The sequence below is a fragment of the Bos grunniens genome, chromosome 1 (assembly GCF_055505025.1).
Source record: "Bos grunniens cultivar Pamir isolate PY7600 chromosome 1, Bosgru_T2T1.0, whole genome shotgun sequence".
Classification (NCBI taxonomy): Eukaryota; Metazoa; Chordata; class Mammalia; order Artiodactyla; family Bovidae; genus Bos; species Bos grunniens.
The window spans coordinates 72008577-72034457 of NC_141165.1; the positions used below are offsets into that span (position 1 = coordinate 72008577).

General features: G+C 43.0%; 1 protein-coding gene across 1 annotated transcript in view; it reads left to right on the forward strand.

The window, feature by feature from the left end:
- The window catches only part of LOC147379602 (uncharacterized), a 46676-nt gene extending 21107 nt beyond the window's left edge, over positions 1-25569 (forward strand). Inside the window, exons 4-6 of the mRNA XM_086415405.1 lie at positions 16160-16246; positions 17999-18150; positions 20119-25569. Coding sequence (XP_086271531.1) covers positions 16160-16246; positions 17999-18150; positions 20119-20152 — 273 coding nt within the window. The 3' untranslated portion in view covers positions 20153-25569. The remainder of the gene's footprint in view (positions 1-16159; positions 16247-17998; positions 18151-20118) is intronic.
- Positions 25570-25881: the final 312 nt, after the last annotated feature.

Genomic DNA, 25881 nt, shown 5'->3' on the forward strand with positions numbered 1-25881 from the left:
GGCTGGATGGATTTCCTTAGGGACCTCCTCGATGAGGTGAATCCCTTTAAGACAGGAGAAGAGGGAGAAACTCTTGACCTTTACTATGAAAATATGGATTAAAGTCCAAAGGGACACGGCTTCCAGAGTTCTAGAGTAAGCAAATGTGGAAAGAGCTTTCCAGAGATAAGGAAATAGCCCAAACCAGAGAACTGGTTTAGTGTCTTTCATAGTTATTTTCTATTTAAAAACTTTCCTGGAAATATGACCTCTAATATCACCCAGAGAGACGTTGTAACATCACTCCCTTCTGACGATGCTGTCCAGTTTTACAATTTTTGTTTTCAATTTTTTGTTTTGTTTATGTGGCCTTTAGGAAATTATAGATTTGACTTTCTTATTTTAACTAAGAGACTTCTCTTTGGGAGCGTGGGCTCCTAAGACAAGGCCAAGATTTCCCATGGTGGACAGCTCTCTTTCTGTATGCGGGTTCAAGGGATTTTATTTTATATCTTGGTGTAACGGTAGTATTTCTTATTCCTTGAGCGGTGCACTTAGTTTCTGTTAAAAGCAAATAGGACGTCCTCTCTTTTCAGGATGCAAAGATATTTGTTATTTTTGGGATTTTGGACTTGAGAGGCTTGCTCTACTTTGCAAAGAAGTGCCAGGTGATGTAAAAGCTCCCAGGAGTCACTCGTTTCATTACCCTCGTCTGCCTTTATGTACAGATGAAATGTGCAGTATTAGTAAAGATTTCAGCGCTTTGAACTATCTTCTGCCTCCCTCCCCGTGCTTCTGTGCGGGGCGCGACTCAGGGCTATGAGCGCGCGGGCCTCCCACCGTCTGCCCCAGGGAGCGCGCCGCGCCCAGCGCTGGGAGCGGATGCGCCGGCAGATGGAAGCTGAGGCGGCCAAGCGCTGGGCCGGGGCCCTGACGTCACCGCGGCCGTAGCCACGGCCCCCATCGGGCTCCCTGAGAAGGTGCTGCGTGGGGCTCGAGTTCTCTCCGCGCGGACCCTGCCCAAACTGCCCGATTTCCTCTCTAGGCCCTGGGCCGTGCCCGCGTCAGGCAAGTTTGCAGTCTCCCGAGGTGCTGAGAGCTCTCGCCCCTCCAGAGTGCTCTAGCTCCTGTACCCCAGCCCTCTCCACGTTGACATCGTGACGCCAAAGACAGCTCTAGACTCTAGACTTCCCAAATCAGAGGCTCACTGACTCAAGTTCTGCCTTCCTTTTGCCTCTTAACCCAGACCCTTATTTTTAAGGGGCTGTTTGTCCTTGTTTGGCGCCGAGGCTCAGCATGAGTTATCTTGATCTTAGTCCTTCCCAGTGCCAGAGGTTGCGGATAGACATGGCTGTGGGATGCTACAGGAGCTATGTGGGCTCCCGGGAATATTGCTCCCCCTCTAGGATCAGAGTAGGTGGGGATGGGAGGATGCAGATCTCTCTTTCCCGTTTATAAAATAGGGATAATATATAGTTACCCCGCAGAAGATGAGTAGAAAGTCACTGACGCTGAACAGGATTAATAGCTATTACTTTTCTTACTGCCCAATGGTAATAGGGAAGGTGATAGGGAAGTCAAAAGAGTCTCATTTGGACTCCGAGTTCAATATCGACATTTGGGTTCCTCCTCTGCTTGCTGGTCTTTGGCCATGAAATTAGCCTTGTTCGGACCACCCTGCTCCCTTTTCCAGTGCCCTTCCTGGCTTTAGGGTTCGCCTAGGAAGTTATCCTCCAAACTTGCCACCCCTGGGCATCTTTCTGAAGGGAGGGATACAGATATTCCTGGCAGGAGCCGCCCCCACCCATAAAAGGAAGAAAAAATAATTACTGTATTAAAAGGAGCAGCAAATTCTTCCCAAGGGTTCTTATCGCTGGCGGCCAGACCAGTAACAGGACTGCGCCCCCACCCCCACCTCGTGACGTCAGGGTCTGCAGGGCCTCCGGGATGAGATGATTCGTTTGAGCGTCCCAGAAAGGACCATCCGAACACTTGCAGAACGAGGCCAGGGGAGCTGGCCCCCTTCCCCAGCACCCAGCTCCAGCTTTTGAAGTCTCCGCCTCAACACAACCAAACACAGCGATAGCAAGAGTCTTCACTACACATACAGTTAGCCACAGGACAACCATCTCCATCACCTTGGCACTCTATATATTTATATACTTATCCATTTACATATATGTAAAGAACAATATTTATAGTTTTTTGATTTGCTAACTAGAGTTTGTTGTGAAGTCTGAATGAGTTGATTTTGATTTACATGTGTTTTGAGATGATCAAAAAATTACACTAAACACCTTTACAAAGTACACCACATCCTTATTTTATTTGGTGCTGCAGAAGTTTCACTGGTGGTTGGAGAACTGGACTCTCAAAAGTTTTCCGGTTCTGATATGGAGAGGTGATTAGGACAGTTGCTTCTGGCTTGCCATTGCTATGCCATTTCGATTTTCTCTTTCCTTCTCCATCCCTAATAATTTGTGTAGCTTGTAATAATCTTTTTTTAGAATCAAAAAAGTATTGCTGAGAGAACTCCTTGGAACAGTGATTTAAACTGTAGATAAGAATGACATTTGGTGTGTGCACTCCATATGAAATGGATAAAATTATGTATTAGGTGAAACACCTCTGCATTTCTCAAGTTTTATTTACGACCCAATGTAATTCATTGAATGCCCTTGCAACAGGAAGGATTGCAGGGCCTTATATTGGCTAGACTAATGATTTGCTGAGAATGAGCCAATATTTCACATACAGTCAGTTTAGTATCAACTTACATCCAGGTTGATTTGACTATCACATGTAACTCAATTCTAGGTTATTGCATAATATTACAGTTTAATCAGTCTGAAATACTAACTGGCAAAGTTGTGTTTCCTTCTGCTCAAAGTCCTCTTCCCTTTCTTTGTTTCCCCCCTTACTCCTACCTCCAAGGAAAATCTCATAAACTCAAGTTTGCCTTGTGAGAGTTTGTTTACTCCAACTTCTGTTAAACTAGACTAACACTCTCTCATCAGCTTTCTAAACACTCTCATCAGTTTTGTAAAATGGTGCAAAAACATCTTGGAGTCTAAGATGGCAAAATAAACCTGAGCATATGGGAGGAAGACTTTACTGTTAGAAAATTGATTTAAATGTTTAACTCACACTTCAGCCTGGTTGCCTCCCTTACTACCCTCTCTCACTTTGCTCACTGCCCACCCTTGGCTCTTGGGTACCTCACCTCTATTAGCAAGTTGGTTCACCAGCATAAATTATGAATGCATTTCCAGTCACCGTTCTGTAAGATAAATCAGGGGCTTTTCTCTTGCAAATTTCTACTTTCGTTCCCATTAAAACTTCTCCATGAGCCATGCTGCAGTGTCTTTTTGCAAACTTACTATGCCGGTGTAAAATATGGAGGTATGTTTTCAATAGGAAAAATCAGGTAATCTTTTCTCAAGAAGGCTTACACGTTAAGGATACAAAATATTTCATGGTTAGTTGTGTGAGCTTCCAAATTAGCTGCATATAAAGTATTTTAAGATTTTTTTGGCTGTCACTGGCTGGCAATACTCATTTTGTGTGTGTGTGTTGGTTTGAAAAGCAGGAAGAAATGTAATGAATTGAGTGCTGTCAGAGATGTCTTCTGTTTGAACAATCTGCGATGGGCTGAATGGCAGAGACTCCCTCATCCAGTGCAGGTGCAGTAGAGCTGGGGAAGGGGGAGAGGGGGGGCTCCCTCTGTTCAGTCAAAAAGCACCATTCTCCACAATAGACCACACACTGACAGCCAGCGTGACATCAACTCACACTTTCATACTTTTCCCCCCATCCATAGTTCTGAGTTCACAAAGTGGCCATACAGTAGCCTTGGTTAGGTTCCTTTAATGAACATTTTTGTGGCTCCATGACCAACATTGAAATCTGCTGAGCCCTGGGAGGAACAAATAGATTTTTAATCGAGAGTTCCAAATCAAAACGTATAGCCATAGGTTTTTAAAGTTAAGCTGGTCTCTCCACTCTCTCCCAATACCCATGCCCACAACAGCCACCCCCGCCCCTCCGCCCCCAGATGATCTGAAAACTCTGAGTTAAAAGTTCTTCTAAGATTCACTAGGTTCCAAGACGCTGTTTTCTGATGTCTGGAGAGAGAGACCAAACAGGAAGGGAGAGAAGGCACGAATTTGGGGTGTTTATTTAAATTTAAAAGAACCTCTAGTATTTTATTATGCTTCGTAAGAGGGTTAATCCTGCAAATGAACGGACATTAATCTGGTGGAGTGGAGTCTGTCCCCTTTTGAATTGGTTTTACTGGGAGATAGAGAAGGGGGTTAGGAAAGGCAGCAACTGTTCCAAAACTCTCGACAAAGATGCGACCACCCTTTGGCTGCCCCGAAGCCTTCTGAAGATTTCATTTTTACATTTGTTTAAACTCAGGCCTCGGTGCCTCAAGTTTTAAATGGAATTATTCAAGGAGGGTTCGCTACTAAAGAAATTCTTCTCGTCCATCCCTTCTTGCCACCACCCCCACGCGGTTCCTACTCTTCTCCGCCCCCAACCTCTACCCCCCCACCCGCCCCGCACTGCTTAATCTGGGATCCGAGCGTTTGGTGGAAAGAGGGAGGGGCAAGAAAAGGACTGTGCGGACCAGGAAGGTTCCCCCAGCGCCGCCGCCGCGCGGGGCCAGATTCCATGGCCCTGCCACTGGCTGATTTCCCTCTGTGCCCGGACTTGCTGAAGCATCGCGCCGAGGAAAATTGCTCCCCTGTTTGCTTATTTAAAAACCATGTAACCGTATACATTTTTAATCGCGGCAACAAAAATATCAACTTTCTAGCCCTTGGAGCAAAACCTTTATCATTCGCCTGAACATTGTTCAGTGGGGTGGGGGCGGGAATAGGCAGACCTCCCAGGGCCGAAGTCACAGCCTTACCCAACACTCGCCTACGGCGTGGAGGCAAGGAGTCGGGAGTCCGAGGATTTGGTGAGCAGGGTAAATAAGGACCAAGTTCTCTAAGAACCTCAAGTAACACAGAAGAGATGTATCTTACCATCTCCGTGGCGCCCTTTGCTTGGGACTGCAACGAGTTGCCGATGACCTGCGATAAGTATGCCTACGGCGCCTACTAAAGTCTGGGCCTCGGAGGAGAGGCGTCTCCCTCCCCTAGACCCGCTGCCCGCCACCACTTGATAACTGCCGCGTCTTCCGGCAGGTACACACCCACAATTAATCTTTCTTATTAAAGCCTCCATTCTGTACCCAAGGGGCGACTCAAACCTATTTAGATTTCCTTGGTTGGCTGCACAAATTTAAGTGGGCAAAGAGTTATAAACCTAATAACAGAGGGCGAGAGAGAGTGATTTGAGTAGAGAAGACGCAAAGATCCACTAGGAGTGTGAGGATGCTGCGGGCCTTGCCCGCCCCAGGCCCCCGCCTCCGGTTGCACTCTAGGCTCTGGGAAAGACAGCAAACCTCCCGCGCGCACACGGCGCGCAACCTCCGTACACACACCTTCATCGCTCACAGGTACACTTGCCCTGAGATTGCCTCTTCCGGATTTCTTATAAACCCCTCCCAGAAAGGAGGACATTTTCAGAGCATCCCAAACCAGGGAACTCCCAGAGAACCAGGGAAGGTCTGCACTGTTTGGGATTAATTGAGAATAATTAACACTGGAGACCGTTAATCACCACTTTGCTGCTCTCTCCCTCCTTTCGGGTCTGCGGCGACTGCCTCTATCGCTCCGGCTGCAGGCGCGGGTGGGTTCGCTGGTGAAAGTGAAGACGTCGCGGTAGCTGTCACCCAGTTCGGCTGTACTTTTTTAAACGCTCGCATATTGTTTGATTACTAATTCGAGTTAATATGATCTTTATGGCAACATAACAGTGGATAATTGGCCTTTTTTTCTGAACAACAATGTAAATCACAATCGCTTTATTATTTAATAACGTCAAACGCTTCGTTGGATTGGCCCCGACCGAGAAGACCTTTTCTTTCTAGACAGTGTTGTGGAGGAAGAACAATGAAGATCTAATTGTGGAGATTTCATAAGTTGGCTCCCGTAAATGAACAGCTTAGATATGGAAGTTCCAGCAGATGTGGGCACTACTCGCCATAGATACTCTACCCCCACCCCACCCCCAATGTACTCAGCCCAAACACTCTATTGGAGGTTTTTTTGTGGTGGTGGTGGTCCTCAGATCCTAGCAACCACCCAAATCTTCCAGTAGCAATTAGAGCTTTTATCGGGCTTGCTCTTCAGCCCTTTATGTTGCCGATTTAGCATTAAGGCATTGAGTCCACATACCAAATTAGCGCAACTCCCCAAGAGCCACAACCACTAATGGCGCCCCTTCGGTTATTTTGGTTGTTGGACACGGAGAGCACGGACTCGGGGCTTTTAAAAAGTCTTATTTTGTTTTGATTTGATTTTTAAAACGGATTCACCAACGCAGTGTCTTGGAATATACTTTTTCAGGTAGAGTTTTACAAGAGGCACGAGTCATTATTTTGCTAATGCCTGCAAGAGCAGATGAAAGCCAGAGACCCCTCAAATGCAGATGGCAACGCTTGGAAGGATGGGCCCTCGTGGCCCGAATGAGAGATGAGTCACATTTGCCCCCAAAGCCCCAATTCTAACGGTTCTCTGTCGCGGCTCTTGCAGACTCAGGAGGACCGCTGTCTCTGGGGGTCTTAAGACTTTGGAGTTTTTTGCAAATGGGGAACCCTCACCATTTGCAATTCGGGTCAAGGAGAGAGACTCCGAGTCTACAGCAGGTTTTGGTTTTTTGCGTGTGCTCGCCTCTCCATTTTATTTAACTTCTACTGCCCGTCGGGAGGAAGAACAATTCGCCCCCCTCCTGCCCACCCGCCTCGCTTCTAAGATAAACAAGAGGTGCGAAATGCTTCGCCCGCACACGCGCCCTCGGGGCCCCTCTCCCCTTTCCCCCGGCGTACTGACTGTGCAGCTGTCCTCCGCCCAGACCTGAGTGGAGACACCCCACCCTTCTCTTCCCACCCGCATTTTAAAACCGTCACATCGACGGTTCTAGAATCATTTTCACATTTTCGGCCCCTCTTCCAATTTTTTCCGGTCCACTCTCCCCCTTTCTGAGAACCGAAAAAGTGACAAAGGAAAGAGTTGAGAAAGTGAGAGAAGGCCATGGATTTTTCAAAAGTTATTCCCCCACCCCACCCCGCCCTGTTAAAAGTATATTTTACTACAAGGAGTGCATTAGGAAACTTTCCCTAACAGGACTTGGGCGCAGTGTTATTCTTCTCCAGGGGCCCGCTGGCTTCCCCGCCCCCGCTGGACAATGCCCGCTTTGAGGCTCGGTGGCCTGCAGGCAGCGGGAGACGAGGGGACTGGGCGGCCTTCCTCCAAGGGGCCCGCAGCTGGGGGAGCGCCGGGCAGGGAACAGGGCCGGGGAGGCGGGCCGCGCAGAAAGAAAAACCATAAAAACACAAGTTTCCTCCCCCACCCCACCCCACCCCACCCCCCAAACTCCCCAGCCTTCCACAGAAGTCGGCTTTGAGGACGTGGGGGAAGGGCGGCTGGGGAGGGGGATGTAAGAGGTTTTGCATTTTGTTTCTTTCTTATTCTGCCCCCACCCCCTCCCAAACATTTTATTTCGACACAGAATTGTGCAGCCTAGCGTTTCCAACCCCCTGGCCTTCACTCTTGGGGACCTGGTCTCTGGTTAATATCTCAACCCGGGTCTTTAACGCTCGAATCGACCCGAAGCCCAAGCCTGGACCCAGCCTTTCTCAACGCCGACTCCCCCCTCCCCCCTTCCACCTCAAGCCTCCCCTCTCGGGGTGCCGGGCCACAAGGGAAGCCCCCATGACCATGTACTCTGGGATACTACTTTCTAGTTTGGGGTCTTTTTTCTCCCAAAGAGAACACCACCACATTCCCCTCTATGCAGCATCAGGGCAGGACCGCTGAGATCAGCAGAAGCCCTTTAAGGGTTACCATATTGGTGCAAGCGTTTGTCTGATGTTTTAAAAGTTATACCAAACGGGGCGCCAAGGCCACGTGCTGTGCCTTCGAAACGCCGCCGCGGGCCCTGGCTTTCAGAGCCGGGGACGCCTGGCTGGCGCTGAGCGGACGCAGAAGCCCCGCGAGGGCGTTAGGGGCCCGCGCTGCGCCGTAGTTCTGGCCGCAGCGCTGAGTGAAGCGCATTATCTGGAGCGTGTTTGATCTGGGACTGCGTAGTCAGCTTCTGCTTTATTTGTTTGTTTGTAATCTCATATTTAGCAAGCCGGGACGGTGGCAGCAAGGGAGAAAAGGAAAGGATGGAGGAGGGGGCTTCGCAGTAACCACACCCCTTCCTAATGAGTTAATTTCCATATTTGCGCCTCCCGTGTCTAGCGCCCTCTTTTTCGCGACGCTACCGTGCTGTTGCGTCTTGCGCAGCGCAGACGCCTCCTCTCAGGGTTGAAATGAAAAAGCTCGCGGTGGGAGCAGAAAATTGGTCTATTGATACATTCGCTCCGAGTCTTGGTTCATTTTTTGGCATCACCGGCAACCGGTTATTCCCCACGCCCCAAATGGTGCGCACACGGATTGCAGAGCTCGCAGACAGCCAGGCAGGCAGCAGACAGAAACCGACCTTCCTGCTTTTTCCCGTGCTCCAACTGTCCGACCCCCACGTCCCTTTCTTTTTACCCAACTCTAGAATTTTTTTTTTTTTCTCTCTCTCTCTACCTCAAGGTGATGGCAAGAGAGGGCAGGGTCGCAAAGAAAGGGAGGATATAATCCCAAACGAATGAATCAAAAGTGAAAGTTTCAAAGTAGATACCCGGTCCTGATCGAGAAAAATAATGTTATCTTTCACTCAAGAGAGTGTGCTGGCCCGAGTCGTGTGTATGTCAGAGAGGAAAGGAGAGAAACTGAGGTTTTGAGATTTGTCTCTTCTCTGAGTCGTTTAAAAGTTGTGGCAAAGATAGTGAAGTTTTGGAAGACCCTCAGTCGAAAACTCGAGGCAGGTTTCAGGCGCTTCTCACCTGGTTTCCTATACATTTTTGTGGCAAGCCTGCTCAGGAAATTGGAGAAACAGACTTTTACAATGTGCTCACACCCCCCCTTACCCGCACCGCATCACCCTCCTTACTTTGCCGCGCGCTAACTAGGGTGTGGGCTCGGGTTTGAGCTCCAAAATAGCGTGCTTGTCAATTGCGAGTTGTAGCAATATCAAAGTGAACTGTCCCAAGTAACTCTTGTCTAGAAACTGGGAAGAAGCTTAAGCAGCTCGCTTTAATGATGATTTGTAGCTCGGCGAGGGGCACGGACAGCAAACACCCCGCAGGTGTGTGCCGTAACACCACCATCCGGACTTGAATGTAGATTACTCTGGCGATCGTTTGATCGGCCCTTTGAAACCCTTCACAATTGCCTGTGACGAACGGCCAGTCTCAGTTTTTCTCGGAATAATGCCTTGAGGGTAAGTCCTTCGGGCTTTTAAAGAGCTCCAGTATTTTTTTTTTTTAAGAAGAAAAAAAAAAAGAAAAACGTTCGATTTTGGTTTAGACGTTGTCAACTTTGAGTCGCTAACAGGCATCACTCAAGCTATTCAATACTTAATGGCCGTTACCTTTGCTGCTTTTATTTGTATACTATATATATATATATCATATATATGTTAACGAAGTCATTAATTTTGTTACAAACTGCCCTGCCTGTTTACAGATGTTCGTGTGGGTGTTTATTATAGACATGCATTATTATTATTACTGGCATTGTTAATCTTGTCTTAGTATGTTCTCTGTATTCTCTCTGAGTTATATCTCTTTGAGCAAGTGGGAGTTTAGCTTAAACATTAAAGCTTTCCAAAAGTAAAACTGTAGTTTAACCTGCCACCAACACCTTCACACCATCCCCCATCACCAAAATGAAAAAGGTAGTGCCTGTTCAGCCTTTAATATTTACTTTGAGTGTTTATATAAGGGGAGGAAAATGAACTTTTGTCTGAAACGTGCAACAAGCGGCACTTTGATTCCATAAAATAAATGTCAACAGTTGCAAGAGCTTATCAAACTAGGGTAGGGGGTGGAGGGTGGGAGTTGCAGTTGAATTAAAGGCCCATTCCTGCCATTTCAGACTACAAAGGGTTACACATAAATAAGTGCCACATTTGCCTATTGCAAAAGTTTTCTCGGTGCTTTCTAAGTCACAACAGGGGAGGAGGAAAGCTGTCGTTTATTATCAGCTCTGGGCAGGAGCAGACCCCAGTACCATGAGGCTCTTAGCTTTGGCCGGCAGAAGAGGGGTAGCCTTTCAACAGCAGCCCCCTTTGTTCTCCCGATCTCTTTCCCAATTTCAAGCTTCACTTGCACATCCCAAGTTTGTGTGTTAATGACGCTATTACCATCTGGCTCGCCCTACTTTCCAAAAGATATAAATCTCCTAGCTCCATTGCCCACATTATCATTTAAGTGCCACCATAGCCAGAAGAAAAAGATGCTTTCAAGACTCCAGATTCTCTTGCACGGACTACCCCTGGCATGACTCTTCCACGATATTTATAGACTATACATTGGGTGCGAGAGAGCTCCCTGAGAGCCCTGATTTCTCAAAAGCTGTCCCTCCAAGCCAAGGAAGACATGCTACTGGGTGAAAGGATTTCAAATAAATTTCCCCTTAATATATTTTTGGTTTGTTTATAGCAAACAGATCGTTTGCCCCAGCATAGTTTTATGTGCCTGTGTCTCCCTTTCTCCTGGTTCAGGTTTGTAAAAAGTTGAGGTACAACTCCTAGACATTCAAGATGTGCCACTCTTCAAACCCTATTTTGAGTGGGAGAATAGACTGACCTCTTTATGGGAGTGGGGGCAGGGGTGAAGGGAGGAAAAAAGTCCTGTGAGGCAACTTTTGGGAGCTGGGACAACTGCATCCACTCTCTTAAACCCTCACTTTTATAGTGCCTTCGTAGATGTGTAGATGTTGTGGGATGTGCCCACTTCTAGCTGTAGATTTAGATCCAGCTCTTTTTTCCCAGGTAATCAGTGATTTGCGTGTTTTGAGAGCAAAAGCTGAGAAACTATTACAAAAAGAGTTGGGCTGGCTTGCGAGTGACTCCACAATGACTTCATTTATCTGGCCAGGTCTGAGTGACCACAGCAGAGCAGAGTCTGCCTCCAAGCACACGGAGTTTAGACTCAGGCCACTAGCTGATTTGAACAGCTCATTTCCCTGAGAGCTTCTCCTGTCTGTGGCCCTAGATGACCATATCCAGGGTCATCTCTCTCCTTCCCAATGCCATCTTCACGGAGGTGAGTTCCACTAAGATCAGCCAACCCCAAAGGTGGGAAGTGGGATTGGAAAGGTGAACTTCTCAGGTTCCTAAGAAAAGCTTTTAAAATCATCAGGATTTGAGCAGACCCCTCTCTCTGGCTCTTAAAAAAAATCTTGTCAGACAGAGAAAGAAGAAATTACATTCTTCTGGAGGGATGAAAAAACTCACCTGAATATATTCCTATTACTTTGAACTGAGCACAGAAGATACCCAAAACAGTGATTAATTTATATCACACCCTTGTCTCTGTTTGCATGCAAAACCCACTTTTTTTTTCCAGTTCACTTTCCTGCTTCCCCCCCCCCCCAAACTCAAAAAAGATCTTGTTTAGAAATGTGTATCCCTATTTTTTCCTTTTGAGAATATTATCAAGTTGATATGAACAAATTGCAGAGGATATACCATTTAAGTAAGATGCACTTTTAATCACTGATCATTAAAATGGTTATGTTAAATATACTCAATTACATGCATGACTTAACTCTAACAGTACTTTCTATTCTCCCAGCTGCTCACGTATTCCTTAACGATAGTCTGTGGTAGAAACTTGATTATGCTGAATTCATACATTTCGATGGATTTCATCAGCCTAATTAATGCTTCAGTGTGGTCCTGGGGTCTGAATGAACCCTTTACTATGTTTGAGGTTAAAGGCAGTATTGGAATGTAGTTGGTTTTTCTTTTTTCAAAGTACTCATGAAGTACTTTGGAATTCCACTAAGAAAGGTAGGTAGCAGTTGTTAAACAGAAAGACAGCAAAACAAGGACACCCATCCTGATGACAGAAGAGAGACAAGGCTACTCTCTCATCCTTCCTTCCATATCAGTGTTTCTGGATTTGATAGACAATCTCCAAATATTTAGTAAACAGGAAATTACCACCTGCCCCCTTGTACCTTAAAACTATGCTAAAAAGGAAAAGTTGAACATAGAGTTATACTGCTGCTAAGTCGCTTCAGTTGTGTCCGAGTCTGTGCGACCCCGTAGACGGCAGCCCACCAGGCTCTGCCGTCCCCGGGAGTCTCCAGGCAAGAACACTGAAGTGGGTTGCCATTTCCTTCTCCAATACATGAAAGTGAAAAGTGAAAGTGAAGTTGCTCAGTCGTGTCCGACTCTTGGCGACCCCATGGACTGCAGCCTACCAGGCTCCTCCATCCATGGGATTTTCCAGGCAAGAGTACTAGAGTGGGGTGCCATTGCCTGGTGGCTAAATAAATTACCTTTAATTCATCAAGACTGTCCCTACTCCCCACCCTTCTCCCTGCTCCCATAACTTCTGGATGACTTTCCCCTCCATTTCAACTTTCACGTTTCCCAAGGAAGCACTTAAGGCCAGCATTCATGAGAAACTCCAGTCACCCCCCATGTGGGTAACTGCATTCAGCCTTTTCAGGTGTAAATTAACATCTGAATACATCTCAACCTTGCTGACCCTTGCCACCACCGCAGCCATCCGGGCCTCAGCAGAGTCTCAGCTAATCTACAAGGCCACAATTGGCAGGGCAGACTGAGGTCAGGTTTCCCAAACCCCGCCCCCAACAAAAGGACCAAACAGTGCTCGTATTGCTTGTGAGAGCAGGACCGGTATCTGCCCATGTCCAGTGAGACACCTGCGGAAGAATATCATTTAAGACATTTTTTTGGTGGTCAAGGAAAGAAGTGTATGGAAAGAGGAAGGTAAAAAAAGATGGAGGCATCTGTAAGAAATGTCCCAACCAGGGCAGCTGACACTTGAAACTTTTACTTCACTTTGAGTTCCTCAGGACAAACGGTTCAGGTCAGAAGAACCTCCCTCCAGCAGGGGATCCACTGACTCAGATCCTAGTGGCCACAGGGCAACCTCATACCTCAACACCAATCTAATGGAAGAGGAAGGATTTGAGATCTATAACCAAATTACCACTTGGAACTTTGCGCTTGTTATGCTAATATAATGACTTCTGTAGTAAGAGTATATTTTTCAGAGTTGAAAATGAGCTTTTTAGAATGCTTTGTGTAATGACAGACATTAGACAGAAGAGACGAATGTGCCAGCTATGGTGGCACAATACTCCTGGCACACACCCTGAACCATTTTAACAGATAAGTGGAGACCCAGATAGTGTGTTTGTAAAATTGAGCTTAGAGTGAGTTCAGGGAACTGCCTGAGAAAACAGATGCAGCCAGAGTACTGCAACGGTGAAGATGCTCTTCAACCCCCGCCTTTTCTCTCAGACCTAGTTGAGTAGCACCATGCATCACTCAGTCCCTTGGGGTGGATGCCTGGGTAGGAAAAGAGAAGTATTTCATAAATAGATCTGTTACCTCCAGCTCATGATTTGTGTGCTCTTAAATTTAGATTGTAGACAGTAAAGGAAAGAAATATTTTCTGTGTGGTGGTGGGGGTGGAGGGGGTGTGTATGAAATTATAGAGACAAAAATGAACAACTTAAAAATTTCAGAGCCATAGATACACTGATGTTGTCCAGTACATCTGTATCCAGTGTGTCATATCTGTGCACTGTGTGATTAAAGAATTCAGGCAAATTCTCAAATTTGTGATATTGACCTCATGTGATTTATGTCTCAAGAATCAAGGACAAGATGATTTAATGCACCACATTTCTAAATAGTCTGGGATGGGATCAGTCATTTCTCATAATCGTGAGTAAGATAAATTGACACACTGAGCAAGAATCCAAGAAGAGATCTTGTTTCATCAGTTACCTGAATGTCCTTGATCAGAACTCAGTTACTCCCAGCCTAGTTATTTTGTGCCTATTTCTTCCCCACTCCCCGCCCTTCTCTGGCCTTGCCCCCACTTACCCGTGGCAGTTACTTCGGAAATAAGGGACTTGGTTGCTGGATGGATTTTCATCCCGTCTGCATGTCACAGGTTCCAAATGTCAACTTGCAGCTATGGAGAAGCCTGTGAACTATGATAATGGATAAACTCTACTGTGTTAACAGTCCTGTTTGGGGCTGGAACAAGTTTGCCAAGACATAGTCTGAATGAGTTGGGGGTTTCTGAGAACTTGTAAAATGAAGCCAATTTGAAATTTTGGCACTGAATGCTGAGCTTTTTATAATAGCCCACGTTGTCCCATTTTCTTGTAGAGTTGAATAGGAGCAAAATACCTGGCTTGATGCAGTGGTTCTCTGATGACAAATGAACTAATTAGAGGTGGTGTTTCTTAGTTTACTGCAAAGATCTTAGCCGTGGTATATGTGGGAAATGCAGATTCCAATAGCTTTAGTTTTAGAAAAGACAAATTTTATGCCTTCATGCTTTGAATTTATAAACTGAATTTGTCTAACCTAGCTTGCTACTGTCTGATCTAGTACTTTGCTTTGTAGAAGTGGGTCTAGGTAGGCTAAGTGTAGCTGTACTATTTAATACATCATTTCATTGACAGAGCAAATCTATGAATGAAATTACCTTTCACCTTTGGTGTGTAAAGGATTCCAAGTACAGAATGGTATGCAAATAGTATGTCAAGGTCATGAGGCTTTTTAGCAAGGTTCTTGTGAGATAAATTAACCTTTTAATCACATAATTTAATCTATTGAGTGGCGTAGATTCCACAGTAGGTCCACCCAGTACCACTTTAAAAACACTGCCAGTGGTGAAAGAAGTCATTGAGTTGAAAGTACTTTATCTAAGATAAAAGAGGAGAAAATATAGATAAAGATTACATCTTCTTCATGTTCTTATATGATATGGCAGCATTTGTACATGGCAGATTGTAGAGAGAAAGCCAAAAATGCAACTAGAGACAGCAACTTTCAGGCAGAAAAAGAGAGATTATGGGTTCCTGCTACTTATGATCAGATGCCATTCAGTTACTTTTGAGCCAAAAGATTTATATACTGCAGAAATCCTGATCACATTGATGGAATGATGTAGGACTTCAAAGGATGGGTGTTGAAGTTGTTGAACATTTAGTTTCAGATTTCGACTCCAAAATCCACATCTGAATTGCTCATTGGCTCAGGGAGGAAAATGCCTGATTTAAAATTCTCTCATAAACTCTATGAGAGCAGACAAACTTAGATGAGGTTAGAAATAGCTTTGAATCCCAGATCCCAATGTTTTTATACTACTGGATAACAGAAGAAAAAAAGGAGCACCTGGTCTCTAACCAGGAGAGAAGCCTATTTGAAATATCTCAGCAGGTCCATCCATAGCCAATCATAGAGACCATGACATTTAAACCGTCTAGGTAGTTCTGGTCTCCTGTCATCCAAACAGCATATTTTTCAAACTCACAAATGCCAGATCGTGTTATTTCTGTGGCAAGGAATTGCTTAGGATCTGTGACAGCTGAGTTTTTCCTATCGATTATGTGACAATGCAGTTCATTTATACAGCTCAAGGAAATGGGAAACGCCTTCAGTTTAACAAGACCCTAAATTCAAATACTGTGTGGTATTTACTTGCAGAAATCAGAATTCAACTTGGAGAAAGTGGAACAGTGGCTTCAACTGTGAACTCAAACTTTAATAGCTAAATCAGCCACCTAGGTGGGCTGTGATTGATAATGGAAACTGAAGCCTTAAGTTTACAGATAAATCACATAAGAAATCATATCTTACATAGAGAATTCATGTTTAGATCGATGTGTATGTTTGAAGTTACTCTTAAATTTGAAACACAAGTGAATCCAAAATGTAAAAAACAAATCAAAGGGCACTCTAGTGAATCTGGCGTGTGTGTGTGTGTGGGGGGGGGGGGGGGTGGGAGAACGTGTGCCGATGTGTGTGTGTGGGTGGAGGCACTAACTTGCAAACACTTTGAAAGAGCTTTTTCAGATTTATCTTAAATTCTGAAACGATTTAACGTGCACACCTTCCAATGCATCCACAGGCAAAAATATTATTTCTCTTGAGCCTCAATTCCTAATCATTTTCTCTGTCGCAGGATACAGACAGGCATGCAGAAGTAACTAGACGTCCAACACATGGCAAAGTCTTGCGGGCCCAGGATTTCAAACAAAAGAAAACTCGGGTAACGTGACTGTAAATCAAGGGCGCTTGAGACCATAGACACGCGCGCCCAAAAGGGTTAATCGGCGGAGAGGGTGGAGAGAGGCTCCTCCTGCGGTCTGTGTTGATTCAGACTGCTGAAAGAGAACCAGAGCTCCAGCGGGCGAGTGGGAGCCCGGCGGTCCTGCACCGCGCGCGGTCCCCGGCTGAAGGGCTGGGGTGGCGCCGGGCTGGGGCAGGGCGCCACCTGGGAACCGCGGACCCGACTGCGACCCGCGCGCCCCCTGCCCACCTCTTGGTGCGTCTGCTTTTTTATTGCCTGCAAGTCATCTTGCACGTTGAAGGCGCGATTATCGACAATTTGTCAGCCCCAATTTGTCGCTGGCAATAACTTTTGGTGACGTTTCACTCGCAGGCATTTGAGTTTGGGGATGAGAAAGCTGGTGGTGGGAGGGCATTGTCGTGTGTGCTGCCTCTCATTTCGACGTGGCCCCGGGCAGGCAGAAGAAGGGAAATGAGCGTTAATGTGACCACAGTCACTCCAGCATACAAGTCATGGGGATCCAGGAGAGAAAACTGGTTCCTTCTCCTACAGAGCTCTCCCCTTTCCCCCAGGTCCCTCACAAAAGGGCCTCATCTTTCTCTCTCTCTCTCTCTCTCACACACACACACACACATACATGCACACACAATGTGTGTTCTTGGGCCTACAAGTCATTTCAGCAACCTGGGACTGAGTGATAGCTGTTTATTTGTTTTGCTCACCTTTTCCTTGGCGTTTGTGGCTATGGATGTCTCTCCAACACTCAGAGCCAGGGCCCTCTCTCTAAACTTGACCCCTTCAATTCATGCCCCTCTTCTTGCCTCCTTCTGGGACTAGTGGGTGTGGTGCCCAAGAGGCTGGCCTTTCTCAAGGCGGGAGCAGCTGGGGCAGCTGCTTGGGAGCAGCTGCCGGTGCCTCACCCCTCTTTTCTCAGTCTTTACAATTCAATTTCAAAATTTCTGTCTTCAACAATTTCCTAAGGAGCCTTTGAAGGATGCCAAAAGAGTGAGCCCCTTTTCTAGTGGTCCTGTCTCAGCAGAAGGAAGGCACTGGCCAAGTTGCCTTAGCTAGCACTCCCCAACCTTTTTGCCACCAGGGACCGACTTCCGTGAAAGACAGTTTTTCCATGGACCCGGTCGGTTGGGGTTGGTGGGGGTGGGGATGTTTCAGGATGATTCAAACACATTTATCGTGCACATTATTTCTATTATTATTACATCAGCTCCACCTCAAATCATCAGGCATTTAATTAGATTCTAGAGGTTGGGGACCCCTGCCCTAGACTGCGGAGAAAGCAATGGCACCCCACTCCAGTACTCTTGACTGGAAAATCCCATGGGCAGAGGAGCCCGGTAGGCTGCAGTCCATGGGGTCTCGAAGAATCAGACACGACTGAGTGACTTCACTTTCCCTTTTCACTTTCATGCATTGGAGAAGGAAATGGCAACCCACTCCAGTGTTCTTGCCTAGAGAATCCCAGGGACGGGGGAGCTTGGTGGGCTGCCATCTATGGGGTCGCACAGAGTTGGACACAACTGAATCGACTTAGCAGTAGCAGCAGCCCTAGACTATGCCCTTCTAGGAGCAGTGCAGTGGATTGTTACAGGAAAGGAGGCTGGTGTTTGGGAAGACAGTTATGTGTGATTAAGAGGTGAAGGCAATGGGTCATGTAGTCCTTAAATGCCATCTAGAATTTCAAAGAAGTGCTATATCCTTTCCATGATGTTTTAGACAGGAGTGCTCTGCCCACCTGGACTGAGGGAACAGCCCTGGCAAAGTCTCAAGACAGGTCAAGAAACTGGGGAAGGCAATCAGCTCTTGCATCGTCCACATTGTTTCTGGAGCACAGCCTGGCTGATCCTGGGGCTAGAGCTCAGAACCAGGTGGGAAGTTCTCACTCTTTAATCTCACAATTCCCCACTGACTTTCTTGGCTGGCTTCTCATCCTTGATTCCAAAAAGAAAAAAAATGTGTGTATATAGAAAAGTTTCCTTCTGCAAAGGAGTTTCCCTTAACAGCTCTTTCTCCTTTGGGTGAAGTCTACTTCTGGGAAAAGGGGAGACGACTGAAGTGTTTTTGAGAAACAGAACGATAGATAGACTCACACACATAACTGTAGGATAGGTAGCTGAACTTCATCAGGAGCCTTGACTAGCCAAGCAAACATTCTTCTGACCCTCAACCTCAGAGTTGTTTTTCATTCCCATCCCCCAACCACCACCACCTCCAAAACTTTAACAAGTAATTAGTATCCCAAATTCCTCCCTTAACCAACACCCATTAGAATCTATGGAAAAGATATAGCATTTCTTTGAAATTCTAGATGGCAGTTAAGGGACTACCTGACTCTTGCTGCCTTCATCTCTTAATCACACATACCTATCTTCCTAAACCGGAGAAGGCAATGGCACCCCACTCCAGTACTCTTGCCTGGAAAATCCCATGGACGGAGGAGCCTGGTGGGCTGTCCATGAGGTCACTAAGAGTCAGACACGACTGAGCGACTTCACTTTCACTTTTCACTTTCAATCATTGGAGAAGGAAATGGCAACCCACTCCAGTGTTCTTGCCTGGTGAATCCCAGGGACGGTGCAGCCTGGTGGGCTGCCATCTATGGGGTTGCACAGAGTCGGACTCGACTGAAGCGACTTAGCAGCAGCAGCAGCAGCATCTTCCTAAACACCAGCCTCTTTCCATATTAAAATTCCTCAGCATACCTAGTACTTTTCCTCCTCCCCTCAAATTCTTATCCTTTACTCTTTTTTCCCCTCTGGAGCCTTGAACCAGATTCTCAGGATTCAATCATGGTCTTCTCCCAAACACCATGACAAGTTAGAAGGGAACTTTGATGATTGCACTGAAAATACATGATATAGAAAATAAATGTTATAGTTGAATGCAGTTGACAAATGGCAGTTTGGGGTATGAGCAATGAATTCCATATTTTTCTAGGGGCTTCCTTTTACTTCATTTTTAAGATCCACTGATCCTAATAGAAACAAGTTAAAGCTAAAGCTAATTAGAGAAATATTAAAGAAAAACCACATTAAGCCCTTTCTACACTGGCAGCCATCAAATCTTACATAGCTCATGGTTATTTGGACAGACCTTCATACCACTGGAAACTTAGACTAACACCAAGAGCCCTTCTTCTCAGTATTTAATTATAAACCTGGCAGAGTGAAGACTCCATACTGATTAAAAGAAAATCAATCAGTGCCTGTTAGCCATAACAAATCAATAAAAACAATTAGCTGAAGAAATAATATTAACAGCCTACCCTTGTTATCTAAGTTCCTGAAAATTTTTAAGCTTCCTACAGCACACATTATTGTATTGTTTCCTACCTGATTTTATGGAATTAAAGTTGTTTCCTGGAAGTGTAACTTGAAGGAGTTTTACAATCATTTTATACCATGGTTCTAGAATAACTGTCACCAAGGCTCTGAATAGGTCTACAGGTATGGTGTTTTAACACCCTTTCTACCCAGTGAAGTGATCACACATTATAGTGGAGAATCCACTAAGCTAGAAGTGCGGAGTGGAATCTGAGTAAAGAGATAGGACCAGATGATCTCTTAAATCCCTCCCAGTCCCTGAATTCTGTAGTTCTAGAACCAACCAATTTTCAACATAAGAGAAGACCCATGTTTATGAATCTTCTAAATATCTATTTATTTCATTGTCCTTTTAGTAGAAATTTATGCAGAATACTGATAAGTGATTTTTGTTTTTTTTCCCTGGGAGAGGTCCTAACTTTGACTTGAGGAAACCAAACTAAGAGACTTGGCACTGTTTTCTTACATACAAATGAACCATTGTCTCATACTTTAACTTCTTTTCCTTTTCAGATCCAGCTTAGAAATAATGTTTCACTCAAGATAAGGCTTGTGGTTTAGGAGATTCTGGTCTGGCCTGCCTCACTTTAAGACTTCTATCATCTCTTTTCAAAACCTGAGGAGGACCTCATTTCCTGTTTGATAGTTCTTCATGCTTTGCCAGCCTCCGGGTCTTTAACGAAGCTTGCCAAGAATTCCCGGCTGGGAAGGACAGCCTGAGTTCATCATAGAGAATGAGCTGGCACCACAGTTGTACTGACTCACCAACCTCATTGCAACTTTGCAATGGCAAGAACCACACTATCTAATTGAAAGACCTGTGTTTTAACAAAGTGCAATTGGATCACATGGCAAAATCCTCTCAAAATATGTCTCCAATCTTTCCTTTCACTGGATGTTTTGAACCCAAAGGAAATTATATTCTGAATTATATGTTTTTTTGTTTTTAATTGAGATTAATTAACAGATACTTGGTTTTATGTCCATTCCGTTCTAGGAATTTAGTGGTGATTACAAAGCAGTGAAAATAGGTCACAGCAAAATGAACATTCCAGATTAGGTTAAAGCATTCCTCTGAAATTTCAGTATTCATTTTTGGAGTGTCAGTTACTACATTTCTGTAATTCATCATTTTTTTTCTTTCTTGGCTTACAGTCAAGATGAGAAATGATATCGAGACCAAAGACATTGTTTTGTTACATAGCCAGTGCTTTTTAAAATGCAAAACCACCCTCCCCTCACCAATGCTTAATCGTTTGTGTGTGCTTATGTTCACACACACACACACACACACACACACACATGCTGGAGAAAAACCTTTCAAGACTTCCAGGACCTGGGTCATGTAAGAGGCAGATGAGAAAATTAAAGGAGGACCAGAAGGAGGCCAGAACAGTAGCAACACTAAGAGTCCATGATTTCACTTTACAAAAAGTCCTTATATACCACACAGGCATTTTTAAAAAGCAAGTATTATTATAATTAAATAATATACTTCTAAAGTATTATGATTCTCATCTAATTTCAAGATGTATATAGGAGCCGTTTAAAAGTATTTTGTATTATAATCTGTCACCAAAAATCAACTAGCAGAGTTTTATAATGTGTGTAGGTTTACCCAATGGGAATTAAATTTTAATTTATAAGTCTTTCTATCACTGTAGAAATTTAGGACAAGATAGCATTTGGTATTAACATAGAAGAATATTCTATAGCTTTTGTTTTTTTTTTTAGTTTCAAATTGATCTGAAAGAAAGTACACTTTGAATTTTTCCTCCTAGTGTTCTTGTGTTATATTAGAGTATTTTCATGACATTGTTTTTAATGTAAACATTATTTTATTAAGTCATTAGTTTAAAAAATTGTTTAAATATAGAATAATGGTCATTTGCTTTTCTCTTAATTTTACTATTTCAAGTCAAGCAAAAATGGACATTTTTCTGTCAGAAAAAAAAATTGAGTGTGTTTTTGACACAAAAATGAATATTTAGTTACAGTGTTTTCCCCCAACTAAATTAGCGTTTATGGTGGATCTTATTTAAAAGCTGATTAGTCTCAAAGAAAAGCAGAGAGATAATAGAATTTCCAAGTAAATTATGTTGTTTAAAAAGTATTTTAATACATTATTCAAATTGTTTTCAGTTATTGGTTTAAAAAAAAAACAGTATCTGTTACAAATGTGAAATTTGGTTTTGAAAGACCTTACAAGTTCCAATTTCTTTAGGACAACAGTGGAAATTAAAGTCATAGACAATTTAGAACTCCTTCAGTTTTTTCCCTTTGGAAAAAAAAAAAAACTTGTGATAGGCATCTCTGCAAGGTAGGTTTTAACATATTTTTTTCCTATTTTTTTTTTCCTTCTTTCAGTAAGAAGGATAAGCTTTTAGAGTACCCAGTCACCGTGGTAACTGCCAAAAAAATTCTCCTGAAGTTTGAAGAGGTCAGCTAGCAGGGTCAACAACTCTAGCCTCTCTCTGAGCTCGGTCTAGCATGCCCCAGCCTGCGGTTGGAGTGTCAGGCCAGATCTGACCCTGGGAGGTGGACTATTCCGGCTCTGATATAAATTTTTTGAGTCAGTTCATGGCCTGGACTCTCCAGGTGGCCTCCAAAATCGATTTTGACCCCCTGACCCTGTCTCACGGAGGCATAGCATCCACCCTAAGTAAGGATTTAGCCAGGAATGACAGCTTTCCACTGAGTGTTATTGGGGACAGTATAAACAGTTTGGAAAGCAAGTAAGGAGGTGTGAGTGCTAGAAATCATTAAAAACACATTAAAAAAACAATTAAAATTTTTTCTTAGCTTAAAAAAGTTTAAAATGTTTATTGGTTGTGTAATTCTTACATGATTTTAAAGATTTTTTAATCAAAAAAATTTGAATTAAATAATGAACCACACATCTTCATCCTTTTATAAACTTTGTTACAAATATACAAATAAGATAGCCTCACTTACAACAAAATAAGTAGCAGGGATGTAAAACTAGGGAAAAGAAAAGCTAGTTATTAAAATACATAATAGATAAAGAGTTTCAGGTATTTTATCTTACTTTCTCAAGTATTTTAAATATTACACTTAATGAGCTTGTGTCTTGAAATGTTTAAAATGTGAAAATATGGAACCTTAAAAAGAAATAATCACCATCTGAAAGAAGATAAGCTTGTTTTTCACTTCAAGTGCCTTGGTACTTTGTAAAACAACTAGCTGATATACTCATTTGTATACAAATGAGGTAAAAATTATAAATAGGGAAAGTTAGATCTTTAGAGTCAAAGAGGAAAAAAGAACAAATTTATAAATGTATAGTGTCTTAGAATTAATTTTATGTATTTTCAATAGTTTAAGATATCAGAAGCTTGGGAAATAAATATAAAATGTGTAAATCATCAATGATTCTTTTTCCTTCTTTTTCTTCTCCTCCTTCATTTTTTTATTTTTTCTCCCAGATGCCACCCTGAATATTTTATTTTCTCCAAGCAAGTAGAGTACTCTTTGAGAGTTCTAGCCTGTGAACTCATTATGTAAATGTGGTCATCAAGCAAGACAAAACTGCCAAGAGAGAAGATTTTATCCTAGGAACATTCCTCCTTCCAGTGGTACTTTGCTCAGTTTCCCCCATTTTCCAGTGATGTTGAAATGGCTCCAGAGCAACTCTACGGTAGCTAAACTGAGATGCCATTTCATCTGAATCCTTTGTAAAAATAAGATTTTAAGTAGGGGTGAAAGTCCTTTCCGGAGAATAAACCAGGAAGAGTGGAAGCAGAGGGGGAGGGGATTGAGCAGTTTATACACATATATACTCTTTGTGTTTGAAGGCCTCTGTGTCTTGGCTTCTCACTATGTTAAATCCCTATTATAAAACTTATCTTCACAAAGCCTATTATAGTATTCTGAGAACAAATTGGACCATGAATAACTTAGTTGGAAGTGTAGATTATTTTCTACTTAGGGAAAGTTAGAGATGACAACAGCTTAACTAAAAGAATAGTGATTAATCTTAAATAGATGGATTTCAAAGTTTCACTCTTGATAAAGAGTACCTTTGATAGTTCCCCTCTTCAGACTCATGTTTCCACTTTCTTTGTATTCAGAGTTGTCCTAGTGATTACACTGTCCACCTAATATAGCATGGCTCAAACTGTGGATCCTTCTCTTACAGTTTGTTAATCTGTCTGAGAGGTGGCCAGAAAGACATTCTACTTCCTATTGGTAAATGTATGATTTCACAGTGGTACCCATGCCTAGATATCAAACTCACTGTTAGGAAAGATATGTTGCATAAATAATAATTTCTCAACTAGATAAAATTATTACTTAAAAACATCTTAAATTTGTTTTAATGCCCTGTAACTTACAAAGCACTTCTTAGTTCATAATTTTGTTTGATCCTTAGAATAATGTCATGAAATAATATCATTAATCCCATTTTACCAAGGAGGCAGCTGAGTCATTGGCACACTGATCCAGCTGATAAATGGGACACCTCGGATACCAACTCAGATTTTATAGCTTCTGCTTCAAGTGATTAACCTATAGCAATAGGCTTTTTAATTGTTTTTATGTTCTATATCCCCAAAAACCAAGATTTTGTATTAAGGAGCAAAGTTTTTATATTTCACAAAAAAGTTATGACACAATTTAAAAACTTTTTTTCATTTAGAAATGAATTTTACTAATTATTATTTTCTTTTGTGTGTATCTATCTATGTATCAATGGTCTTTCAGAGTTAATCTCTAGAAGTCAAACATGGGCAGCCCTACATAAATTAAATAACTACCTGGAATTTTTTAAATGAACATGAAAACCATCGATAATACTATAGGTGAGGTTTCTTGTCTAGTGTTTTTTGTTTTTGTTTTTTTAGCTCTGTTGAGATATAAATGACAAATAAAATTGTTAGATATTTAAAATGCACATCATGATGATTTGATACAGGCATACACTGTGAGGGGATTCCTCCAGTCAATTAATACATCCATCACCTATGCATTTATTTATATATTTTTTGAGGAAAATATTTAAGTTCTACTGTCTCTCTTTTGGCTGTGCCAAGTGGCATGCAGGACCCCAGTTCCCTGAACCAGGATCGAACCCATGCCCCCCACAGCGGAAGCTTGGAGTCCCAACCACTGGACCTCCAGGGAAATTCCATTGAGTTCTACTCTATTAACAAATTTCAGTTATTCAATACAGTCTTATAAACTATAGTCACCATGTTACACATTAAATTTTCAGACCTTTATTCATTTTATAGCTGAAAGTTTGTACCCTTTTATTAACCTCTAATTCCCTCACTCTCCAGCTCTGCTTTCCAGTGTTTATAAACTGGTACTTTTAACATCTTATCAAGTTTGGATAAACAAAGTTGTGAAGGGCTACTTCCTGTTTCTCTTGGATGTTTTACTCTATGTGTATAAAAAAAAGTTTGCAAACTACTTTATGAATGATAAATAAAAGGTTTAGTTCACCTGATGTTGATGTAACCTATCTAAACACAGAAATCAAAAAATATGAAAGGATTACAACATGTGATTCTAATTAGGCTTTTGATTATATTGTTTTAATTATGTAATATAGATGTGTGAATGTTATTGATAATATGAAAAAATCCTTTTTTTATTTCTTAAAATTTATATACTCAAATTAGTCACTTTATATATACTTAAATCAAGGTTTTGCTCCTGAATTTTGCTAGCAGCTAGACAAATCCAGTCAAAATATTTAGGATTAGGAAAAAATGAAAAGGTGTCTGGAAAAGGGAAAACAAGTGTTCTGGTTGAATGTGTATTAATAATGACATACATATATTATAAGCTTTCTTGGGCCAAGGTTTTTCAATTAAAATATGACATTAGACTGAGAATTGTTTAGATGTTAAAGCCCCCAAGTTCAAACTTCTTATGTCTTCTCTAGAATTTGCAAATTAAGAAATGTAAAAATAAAGACTCTCATATTCACATTGATATGTTTGCTTAGATGCCGTTTTTGTTTTGTACATTACCAGTCTCAATCTATCTGCCTTTAACAGCTACCATTGTCCTAAACAGGCTTTTTTCCCTCCTGTCTTCCTCCCTTCCTTCCCCACTTCTTCCCTTCCTGCTTTCCTTTCCTTCTTTCTTTTTTGTCTTCTCTTTCCTCCTTCCCTTCTCTCTTTTCCTCCCTTCCTCCTTCTTATGTTACTCATCAGTTTTTTGTTTTTTTTTTAACTCATCAGTTTTTAAGTAGTTTTGTTTTAAACCCAGCTTGGGTTAAGAGGCTTATCTAAGGCAGTGCCT